General features: G+C 37.1%; 1 protein-coding gene across 1 annotated transcript in view; it reads left to right on the top strand.

Moving 5' to 3' along the window:
- mmd (disintegrin and metalloproteinase domain-containing protein mind-meld) overlaps nt 1–12,754 on the top strand; it is a 544,021-nt gene that overhangs the window by 336,806 nt on the left and 194,461 nt on the right. Inside the window, exon 6 of the mRNA XM_073088069.1 lies at nt 8,718–8,765. Within this exon, the coding sequence (XP_072944170.1) occupies nt 8,718–8,765 (48 nt within the window). The remainder of the gene's footprint in view (nt 1–8,717; nt 8,766–12,754) is intronic.

Raw genomic sequence — 12,754 nt, 5'->3', positions numbered from 1 at the left:
GCTGTAACTTCTATCTTTTATTAGGATTCATTACTTTTACTTATACTTTAAATTGTACCTACAACATGTGGTTATTTCTTATTATTTCATTGTATTGTAGTAGGAAGCATATAATCTAACTGATGCGGACGCCGCTTATGGACATCTATAATCAAAAGAAAATTGGAGCTACCCATGCTTACATAAAAATCGTCACAGAACGGTTGCTACCTCTAAAGACAACATTGCAACACCTTGCTTTAATAAATGCTAAACCATTAAAATCAGAACATAGCAACTCTAAATCCTACGGTTACCAACGCAATTAAATCTCGAAATTATTTTAATAATATAAAAAATAATAAAAGTTCAAGACGAAAGGAAAACACAAAAATAAAACACCTTTCATCCATCAAATTAAAATTATTTCACCGATCAGCATGTTATATTTTCAAAGTGTTACAACTGCGTCATCTGAGTTCAAAAATATATTTCACACGTCGCTCAAAGATCGAAGAAACTCGTCGACTTGACGCATAAAAATATTTCTCCTTTTGATGTAAAAACCACCGTTTGATATATTTTTACATACATCTCGCACGGTGCTTTGAGGGTTCGTAATGTTTGAATAATCGGATTTTTAATTCCCTATTTTTCAAATTGTCGGTGAAAATAGTTTACCAATATTTATCTTTTGCGAACCAAAGTATTTACCCATCGATTGAGGGAGTCCGTGATGACACATTAGTGGGTGTTAGTGACTCAACATTGGTTAAAGTGCATACTAGCATTTTACTTCGATTTCTTAAGAAAATGTGGTTCACAGCAACACTACACTTCAGTTATCTGAAGCAGGTTTGCAGTCTATGAACAGATAAACCCTAACTTTACCAATACACAAATAATCTGGGCCTCAAAATCTCGTAATTGGTCTATGGAAACCCCCCGGTGGCCGTCCTCAGCGCTTGTTGGAGAACTCCGGGATCTTCGAGGGAACACGACTGGAGTCCTCCAAGCGCGATGCCCCGATCGGGCTTTGCTCTGGGGGGAGCACTTTTGGCTCCTCCCACACCATCTGGTGGTTACGACGGTATGCGACCACACATACCGCCGGCCTTCCCGGGGTTGCTTGCTGGACGGTTTGAGCTCCCACTCTTGCCGCCCGCAACCGCGAAAGTCCCCTTTTAGTCGCCTCTTACGACATGCAGGCGATACCGTAGCCCTATGCTATTTCCGGGACTAAAGGGACAAGACCCACTGCACCTTAGGGTTTCTCATACTAAATCTTATAGCATAGCCTTTATCACTCCATCACTCCAATAATTTAGACGAATTCAAAACCACCTCATAAGTAAAATTACGTCAAACCGTTTGTGCTGCAAGGTCTGCCAAAATTGAGACATACATTTATTACATACGTTTAAAAAGTATTATCCATGCATTCGGGTAAAACGGGTATATTTATGTTACAAGCTGATCGGATACCCGATAACGCGTCATTAAACATCATTTTATATAAACCATAGAGCCATTCAGTACCAATACGACGGTAATGGTCAATTAATTTCAGTTTTAACTCCCCCCCCGTCATTCCCCTCGCAATCTCAGCCCGAAGTTTCGTAATTGGTCCGCGTACAAACACGCTGGCTATTCGATTACCACGTCTCGTTCTGTTTACTGACCTGCACCTTAAGGCTCTTTGTCCACCGCACCGTCACCGAGCCGATACCCAGAACGAGATTAGATTAGATTTTGGGCCGATTTTAATATGTCGTGGCGTTGTAGTTTGTCCACCGCGACCGATATTGGCGGTTTATTTTGTTCCAGCTGCCACGCGTGTGACGGCAGTGTATGGACAAGTTACAATGTGTTTTATATTGCCGGCACATCGGCCCGTCAAAATCTCCGTGCCAATCTAGCAGTCACGCCGATCTACTCGAAATATCGGCCGGGATGACGGTGCTCGGGTGACGGGCGTGCGGTGGACAAGCTGCTATAGTAAATATATGAACGCTGTTTCGGTATCGTCATTAATTATCAGTATCGGCTCGGTGACGGTGGCGGTGGACAAACAGGGTAAAGCTTCTATTTTTTGAAGCTTTGAAAAGGAATTGATATTTTTAGCAAATATAACTGACTACACTTGGGGATTTATTTGTCAACGTATGTCGAACTAAACTGAAATATGGAGCGTGAATTATACATTCGAATTTTCCGAATAGTACATTGATCTTGCTTCATATAGGAAAAAGATTAATCGATTACTCATCGATTCCCAACCTAGATCATAGAAAACAATTACGTTTAAACAATCAAATCCAACGCCGAAATATTTTAATTTTAATACCCTTTGAAAATGTTATTAAAAGGTATTAAAGGATATTATAAAAAATCATGATCTACTTTTAAGCCAAAAACAAACAAAGGGTTTAGTTTAAACTTGAAAAAGCTATAGTTATCAAAAGTAAGTTGTTGAATTCATAAAGAAATTATGAAGGCAAAACAAAATACTTTATAAGAGTTCAATACTTATTCCTTTAAACTCTTGTAGCCACAGAAAGCGGTTAGATCAGCCAGAATCTCGTAACGCTAATATAAGCAACTTCAAACTTTTATGGAGGGAAGGTCTCCGCAACGTCTCGGAAACTATGACAAGCCAACTATTTGATGTCGGATAATTTATGCAAGTTGTTCCCTAAGACGGTAAATATGGCGGACATCGAAACTTCGTAACCCAGGTAGGTTGGGTTAGCTTGGAAATCTGTTTCGTGTTCAACTTCAGAAGTTTTGAAAGTTATTAAAATTAAAGTTTGTGTTTGGGTGGCACTTCGTCAAACTTGTATTCTGTAGTGCACTTTATGAAAAATACTAAAACTTCCTAAAAATGTACCTAAAATAATTTCAATAACTTTCATAGTTCTTATGTAACCAGTAATACATATTGTGTTCATGTGTTAACAAATTAAAAAACGTAAAAAATATGCATAAAATTCTAAAAATATAAGAGATATCTCATTCGATTCAGAATGACTTACTGCAAAAAATGTATATTTGTAAGCAGACGTGTACATTCTACATTTTTTCTAAATAATAAAAGTTTGTTAACACTGATGGCGTAATCTTCTTCAGTTTGCTAGTTATTTAAATACTTATACGTGCCTTTTTACCCGACTGCCAAGGAAGGGTTATGTTTTTCGCGCGTATCTTGTATGTTTGTCTTTCTTTATTTGATCGGATCTAACAAACGGCTGGATGAATTTCGACAGTTAATGTGTCATTACATTCGTCTCAATGACCCGAGTGTCCTTAGATAGGTGTTAGAAAAAAAAAATCAAAAGGGTGAATTTTTGCCGCGAAATAGTAACAAATTTAAAAAAAAAAGTGAACCGAACCTATCGAGTGGGATATTAAATGAAATTAAATTAAACGTAGATTATAAAAATATATTTGTATATATATAAAACAGCAAGATGGCTGACTGACTGACTAATTAAATGACTTTTTCATTTTTCAGAAATCAACGTACAGCCTAAACCAAGGACTTTACAGTTCTGAAATTTTGCACATAGGTTCTCTATATAGCGTGAATAAGTACTAAGAAAGGCCTTTTGGAAAATCTTCCCTTAAGAGGGTAAAATAGGGAAAAACAGTTTTTTTGAAATCCTTTAATTTTGAAGCAACTACTATAAAATTTAGTATTTGGCTTTCTGGGTAGGAACAAGAACACACCTCCCCATCCCCTCCCGAAAAATCAACCCCGTAGAGGGTAAAATAAGGGTTAAAAGTTCATTTGAACAACCGTCAATTTTGAAGCAAACACTATAAAACGTTGTATCAGGGTTGTTCGATAAAAATAATGAAATTCTACCCCAACGATATAATATAACCACCGGATAGATCTTTTATAGATCGTAAATGGTGGATATTTTTTTGCGAAATAGTAACACGTTTAAAAAAATCCAAACCTATCGAGTAGGGTATCAAAATAAAGGAACTTAAAAGATATTACACATACATTATATAATATATACATATATAAAACATATTGAGATGACTTTCTGACTAAATGAGTAGTGTTGCTGTGATAAAGATCAACGCAAAGGAAAATCGCTGTACTTTAGAGTGCTCGAAATTTACTCATAGGGTATTTATTTAGCGTAAATGAGCTCTACGAGGATAAAATAGGATAATATTGTTTGAAGATCTTTTGATTTTTAAGCAGATACCTTCTATAAAACTATGTATTTGGCTTTCTGGATAAAAATAATAAAACGCCTATTTCACAATTTTTGGAAATTCGACTTTAGCTTTATAGTGCAGTCGGGTTTTTTGATTTTTTAATTAATTACTTGTTATATAATTTTAATATAGTTATTATAATTACACAGTAATATCATTTTCCTTCATCTTACAAGATTATAAATTTTGGTATTACAGTGGGTCACTGTAAAAAAAATTAAAACTAAGGGAAAAAACTAAGGGAAACTCCGTAATTAATCGCATAAATTTTCCGTAACAGTAAGGAACGTTTCATGATCACTTTCTCTTAACAAAATAAGTACTTATAACTTCGAAAACCCACAATAAAAGCTTCAGAGTATCAATGAAACAATTTTCAAAATATTTAGTATTTTTGAACGCACCAGGCACGTCCTGGCTATCAAATCCCGATACCCATAAAACATTTCAGCGCCGACTTAGCGCTCGTTTCAATGTTCGCGGGATCTTGGAGCGCTTCCAGCGGTTGATGAATGTGCTGTTTTGTTGCTTATATCTACTGCCCCTACGGACACAAACGTCCAGCTTTCTTCAACAATGGAGGAGTTAGCGTTTTTGATGCAAGTTTCAAATAGAATAAGCAAAAAGTAGCTAGAAATAGCTTTCTCGAATACATCTACTAAATTTTATATTAAAAACAATACTTCCGTATAAAACAATCACGTACGCGGATGAAAGTCAAACACATAGAAATGTTGCTTTAAGTTTAAGTTTTACACAAAATGCCAGTTGTATTTTTAAAGTGCACGGATTTGATAAAGTTATACTCAGTGTTGGCCATGTTTGACGAAGTTTTGTCGGGCTACGTGCATAAATAAAATTATCCCACGTGACATAGTTGGTCGCTTGTGTGTACTTTGCATGAAACTGTAGGGAGCAGGTGATTCCTTCGAAGAATGTTGGTAAATTGTTGTCGATTTTATTGACATTGATAATATTATGTAATGTTCTTCTGGCGTATTAAGAATTTATATCGCTCCAGATGATCAGTCGTTTGTGCCACTAAATTAATATCTTAGAGTTAGATCATAATATTTTGTGTAAGACAATACTATGTCAAAAATAAATAACACTTCGTAGATCAACTGCGGCAAGACTATACAGATTTCAGCATAAGATACCTTTATAATATCAATTATATACAAGTCATATCACCACCACCTACTTTGAAAGGCGTTAAAGAGCTTCGCTAAGAGAATATCGATGCAAACTCCTTAAGATTTACGTAACATAAAAACAAATCATTTCTGCACGGTGCGTCCATAACCTCCGACCTTTATCCCCAAAACTTGATTATGCCGACAATCTTGGAGGTTTGAGTTGCCCTTCGTCAAATAAACCGCTGAAAGGTGTTCCAGCCGATTCTTGTAACCGCAGAGTAACTTTGTAAAGTTTCTAAAGTCGATGAAGGATGATTCCAATTTGACTGAGCGCATCAGGAAGGATAAGTGATGTTATATCTTTATTCTTCAAAATAATTAAACTTAATGTAGTGTATGTGGGTAGGTGAATATTTGTATCGAGCGCGCACGTCTACAGTTATTAGGCGAGTGCCAGCTGTGAGTCAGTCTGTGCGCGACCGTCGGCCCGAATGGACATGGTAGTACGTTAGCGAGCCAAATAATATTGCTATCAGTGTCGGACAGTACACACAGTACACTTTACTTGTGGAATCAATTACAGATGTATTTCTTATACCAGGCATTTAGTTAACATCACGTTGTTAAGTGATCACTAACAACTGATCTCTATTTCACTAGAAAAAAAAAACAAAAATTCTACTTAAAACCCTTCGAAGTTGCGTTTCTAAGCCTAAAAACTAAGTTGGAATGATGAATTAAGAATTTTCTTCTAAATGTTTGTGTTCCTATAATCTTGTATTTATATGTCCACAGTAACCATAATCAGACAATCCTAGTATGTGAACAATGCCTCTAGCAAGCGCCATTAAATAGGTACTAACATTTGTACGAGTCAACATGTAAAGTCTACACCCTCAGGTTTCCTAATCCGGAATTGAAATAACTAGAGCGTAAACCGTCTGCGGTTGCAACCAAGCACGCTTGTTCACAACAGTTAACAACTACGTACCGCAAACTAAGTGAATACGCTAACTTTTGGTATCGTGGCTGTGTCTTACTAAACTGACGTTTCATCGCCTGGGTTTAGCGGGTTGAGAGGGGCTTTAACACTAATATTGATAAATTGAAAGTGAGTCGTAAAAGAAGTCCAACCTTTTACGACTCACTTTTTTACTTGTCATCTAACAATGACAGTAGTATTAGATGCTTCTGTGTATGGAATAAAGTGTGTTAAAGCAGAAAATTTCAGGGTTTTTAACAACCTTTTACTATCTTGGCCACATACACATAGTGTGTATGTATCTGGGTATGTAATTGAATCTTTGAATTCGAATTTTGTACACTTTAAACGGTCAGAATAATTCATAATCATCAAACAACCGATAACAATACAAGAGTTTAATAGTTTAGTCCCATTCTCCACATCATGTTGATGAATTTCCTAACGACAAAGATTTTCCTTCTACGATTTTAGTGTGGTGTTCAGTTTTTTAAACTATAATATTAATCTTTCTACAAACATGTCAGACACGGGCTGTGGAAAACTGTTATACTCGTTCATTATATTTTTCTATAAAATATTATATTTTATCAGTCCGTTGGACATAAATATGTTATAAAAGAATACTTTTTGTCTGTTACCGAAATTAAACAAAAATAATTTCATTTTTTATTGATCACGGTTGTCAATAAATAGCTTACTTAATTTCATTAAAAAAAAGATTTCAAATTCCGTCAATATTTTAGTCAAACTTTTATATAGTTCTCAACGTATCGTAAACCCTTAGTAGAAACATACTCAGTCAACAGGGTGCGGTTACCGTGATGTCATGATACATTAAAGTTATGATAACATCTCACTTCACCTGCTTTACGATGTGACAACTGTTTTGGCTGGAAATCCCTATTTTTAACACGCTTTTATTAGCTTGGGTTGTACGTATGTATATACGTTACAGTAACGGAATCTTTGAACCCGATTTCTATCCACTTTGAAAGTTCAGTTTAATTCAAAATTTTGAAGAATTATCAAAAACCGATGACAATACACGATTTTAATAATTTTGTACCATTGTCCTTATCAACATCATCAGAAAAAGTGTGGGACGCTTTTCGAACCTGATAAATGGAGCATCTTAAACAAAAACGAATCCATTGTATATGTTTTCACAGAAAACTATTTCATAATCTGTCAGTATTTTAGTTAAACTTTTATATAGTTCTCAACTCTTAGCAGAAACATACTCAGTCAACAGGGTGCGGTTACCGTGACGTCATGATACATTAAAGTTATGATAACAACTCACTTCACCTGCTTTACGATGTGACAACTGTTTTAGCTGGAAGATCACTTGAAACTTATATAACGTGTTAAACTTGCTTACGTGATGAGTTAATTTTGGGTTTCAAGACATTCAGGAGGATCATTAAGGTTGGAACATTTCGTGTTTCGACTGCACTAGCTTCACCTTCATAAGTTTTTTGCTTTACCATGGTCAGCTGTTGTGTTCTGGTTTGTAGCGGAGCAAAACACTTCTAAGAGGTGTTTTGACTCATTCATTAGAGGTAACATAATCTGAGATTAAGAGTATGTCTTAGTGTTTAGGTAGCAATGCTTTGCGATCAACTTCAAATACAACTGTACTGACCATTCAACATCTGGTAAAATATAAATTACTACTTTATAAAAACATATTGACTTCGACCACCAATCGCCATTTCTTTTAGTTCCATGTAAAATTACAATACTATTAGTTATTTTATCTTGTTGAAACACGAACCTCAACCCTTTCACCACCATTATTATGACGTCACAATGTGTCCTTGATATAATTCACTTTGCACTCCCTGCCAACTCGCACTTGTTTAAGAAACGCGTAAGGGTCCGAATTTAATCAGAAGGAAAATGAGTGGAGGAAAGGTATCCAATTTCCCCGACAACGGTGACAAAGGGTGGCCCCTTGTACTGTGTTTACATGAACGGTCTGATGTGATCAGACGTTTCGGGCGTGTTGATAGTGTGAGGTGAAAAATTAGGGCTTAGTTATACGATACCTGGGTTTCGAGGGTAGGGTGTTGAACAGTGTGGCTAATGTTGTACATATGATTTTTGTTACATAATTAGCAAACCATTGATGATATGTAACAACATACAAGCAGCTAAATCTGACGTTTAAATTCTTTTCTACAATGAAAATGAAAAAAATATATATTACAAATAAATTTTTTAGTAGATATAAATCAAATCCTGTCAATATTTTCAAAACCGTTATAACCTATCCCATTTTAAGCGTTTTAAGGGTAATTTAACTATGTCAAATATTAACGTAAAATCATAAAGTAAGTTATGTAAATAATTGTATTTTTATTTTGTTTCAGGGACGATTTGGATCGGATTACCAGCAAGGCACCAGATCACGCGCAAGGGTAAGTAATATACTCGTATTGCTATATTATAGTAAATAACAATCATTTTAGAGTAAATCGTAATACCCAGCGGATATCTTGTGATGTTTGTGAAATGAGAATTTTCAGCAACATGAGTCCGTTAATCTTCGTGTGATCCTGAAACAAAAAAAAAACAATTTTATTTAACCAAACGAGCATGCTGTCTACATCCGTGGCAAGCGGTCAATGCCGCCGATGGATATCTATAACCAACTCCATAGAGAACTACCACCATCTTTTAACCTAAAACCATCATACTTTAGGAAAGTTTTGTTTCAATATTGCATCAACATTATTTTGTTTCGTACCACAACCCCCTTAAAACAGGTCGTGGTACGAAATTTCAATGTATGATTAAAATAATATTGTTTTAAGAGATGGTAGTAACCCGCCTGGGGTCTACCTTAAACTTAAGATGTCTTAGTTCTCTTGAGAACTAAAATCATAGTCTCTTGTAGGTCACCTAGCATCCACGCTAAAAAGCTTCTAAACATTAAACTACCTTACTTCCTAATATAAACGACATCGATATACCCACGCTGTATAATACCAGCTATGAATGTCCCACAAATCGTGTTCTTGTTGTGGAGCGCTCTCCGCGACATCTGTCGGCTTAATTAGAGGCGGAGACCAAAGAGTCTCGTCTCTTGTATGAGATTCTAGTTTCCCCGCTTTAAAATGAAATATAACTCCCACTCCCGAGCTCCGCATTGTGACCTACATGCTACTTACCGCTAAGCCTTCTATACAAATTAAATTACTCGCATACAAATTGCCAAATAAATGTTGGAAATGTCTAAAATGTTTTGGATTTTGATGAGAATTTTACATGTTGAGCGGATTGAAGAAAAGAGATTGCGGTGAATATTCTGTTTACTAATGCAGTATATAATATATAATAATTTGTAGTACGCAGTAAGAAATATTAACTGAAATTGAAATTGTCAACGAGCATGTAGTCCACCTGATGTAATTATAATGGTATTGTTAATAGGAACCATTGGTCAACTTCCATAACGAATACTATCAAGATACTCCTACCAATCAATCCCAGGCTGTATTCAGGTACGCTCGTTATCTATACAATATTTACCTACCAAAGTCAAATTGTCAAGTGTCCTACTTTTTGTACGTAAGCAAAACATAGGATATATTGATCAATTTATTAACAACGATAGTATTTCAATCTTTTTAATTTAGTGGCTTAGTATGAACACACCATCTTTGGTTTTTAGCTAACATTTATACTGTCTAGGTTAATCAGAAATTTATGAAGTTCATTAGGACACCAGCGCCTATCAGCACCCGCAGCCTTCCTCACAATTACAAAACCGCAAACAAATCCAAAGCAATACCAAAAACATTACTTTTCCACCAGCACAAAGCTTTCCAATATGCCTTAGAAGCTTCGGGTTAAGCTTAAGTCGTTGTATAAGCAGCGAACCGAAAAATTCGGCGCCTGAATTTCAATAGCAATTTCGCCATGCTAACACACGTACGGAGGCCTTTAATCTTGCCTCTAATTAAGTCGGCAGATGTCGCTGCTGTTGCCAATTTATTAGGGAAAAGACCTCAGCGATTTGTGGGGAGTACGTGAGGTTGAACATCTTACGGTACGTACTCGTATGTACATATTAATGTATACTAATATGTGTGTACTGTGCTATGTTTATAAATGATGAAGGTGCTTCGTAAGTATCACCGCGAGATCTATTTCTATCAAATAATAGCAGTGTTAAGCGCTACTGCGTTCTAGTTTGAAAGGTGTGTTAAGGGAGACATACGTATCCGGCTTTCTAACTTAGTTTTCAGGGGTAGCCGCGCATCTATGGCCAACCTCAAGCAGGAATGTAATCTTATCCAGGGTTGGTTACAGATGTACACGATATAGACACTTACTATCAGGCGGATGGCATCTTTCGCTACTGCTATATTATAAAAAGGCATTTGTTTATATCACAAAATATAATGATACACGCCTTTTATGACCTTCAAAAAGTAAAATTATTTGGATCAAAGCACCAGCAATCGGTACACAATCCCAAACAAAGCAACAAAACGGTATTAAATTTTAATTCACGTCGCGATCGAATCTAATTTGTTGCCGACAAGAGCAAACAAATGATACACGATAACCAATAAGCCAATGTAATTAACCACGAAAATCCGGCGCGACGTTCACTTCGCCACTCCACCTGAAATTATGACGAGGGTTTAATTCGAAGCCTCGCATCCCTATAAATCACACCTGGTAACGTCGGTTCTCATGTATAACGCAACCTTGGGAACATAGTGAAGGAATCGCAACCGTATAGCCGTTGATTTAGGCCCACTCCGCAAGCGAATACATCTCGTCTCATAATGAGAGATTGGTTACATAAGGCATTAATGCGTCCCCAAAGAAGCGGCGTCTATTGATCGAAATGTTCAGTTATAACGATACGTCCCCATTGGATAATCAACTCTGTTGCTGCTAAAACACGTTTTGCAAGGTTTTTATTTACTTGCCATGAGGGGATGTATTTGTAAACTCGCAAAAGATTAACTACTTCCACTTAACCGATTAATCTGAAATTTGGAATACTCAAGGAATGTTAATGACAATGCAATGATGATATTCCCGCAACAACAAGGTATTCGCATTATGTTTAATCTTCTTGAATTTATCTCAATAGGTTGACCTTGCAGTGATAACCTTTTTTTTTCTCGAGGGGGAAACCTTCAAAAGGTACCCGACGAACGTGGGAGCGACGCCGGGTTATGTGGGATTTTTACCGCACTGAAACCCCCGCGGTGGCCGTCCTCAACGCTTGTTGGAGAACTCCGGGATCTCCAACGGAACACAACCGGAGCCCTCCAAGTGCGATGCCCAACGGGCTCTACCCTGGGGAAGCTGTTTTCGCTCCTCCCACACCATGTAGTGTTCACGTCGGTATGCGACCACACATACCGCCGTCCCTCCCGGGGTCGCTTGCTGGACGGTTCGAGCTCCCACTCTTGCCGCCCGCAACCCCGGAAGCCCCCTTTTAGTCGCCTCCTACGACAGGCAGGGGATACCGTAGCCCTATTCTAGTTGATAGTGATAACCTAGTGGTTGAAACTCTAGATCGAGGGGTCCGAAATTCGAATCCAAGGCATACACGTCTGATTTTTCGCATTATGTACTTATTACAAATCCATCATGACTTGCTTTAACGGTGAAGGAAACCATTGTGATGACACCTGCATACCTGAGATTGAATACCAGAGAGATTGGATAAAGTTAACCAAATGATCATGTATTGCTTTAAGTACCCAAGTCGAAAGCTTCTTTAAAAATATTAATCTTACCCGATTGATATTAGGTTGCTGTTGTCGTTATAATTGGTTCGCGGTTTTCGGATTGAGTACGGCCTTCGATTAGTATGCGGGGCGTTCGCTCGTGCCACAACAAGCATAGCTAACTAGTGATCCTTGGATATCTAAAAGAAATCTCAACTAATTTAAGCGATGAGTAATGATATTGAAATTGTTATTTTCGAACTTTATCGCTAACACACTATTGTTCATCGACAAGACATGAAATAATACGACATGGGAAGACATTAACATGTAGGGAACACGGAATATATATTTTTTTCAAGGTGGTAGAAACTTCTGTGGTTCGACTCAGACGGCACCATCGCCACACCTTCTCTGCCTAATAACAGCAGTTTTAAGCATTGCTGTATTCTGGTTTGGAGGTAAGGATGTGGTAAGGTAAATGCCTAGAGATACTTATCCGAGGCGTTCCAGTTTAGTCCTCCAGGTTAGTGGTCGTATCTATGGCTGAACTTCGATAGGAATCTAATAGGGTTAATTACAGATATCCATGGGCGATGAGTCTGATTGTTTGGATACTATATTAGTGTGTATCACGGCCACTTACAACACAAGAACTCCTAGTGTGAGGCTATAAGTGTAAAATTCATGATCCGTAATAGTGGTCT

The sequence above is a fragment of the Epargyreus clarus genome, unplaced genomic scaffold (assembly GCF_041222505.1).
Source record: "Epargyreus clarus isolate Ecla_fem2 unplaced genomic scaffold, WU_Ecla_fem_2.2 ptg000026l, whole genome shotgun sequence".
Classification (NCBI taxonomy): Eukaryota; Metazoa; Arthropoda; class Insecta; order Lepidoptera; family Hesperiidae; genus Epargyreus; species Epargyreus clarus.
This window is presented reverse-complemented; position numbering and strand designations above follow the sequence as displayed.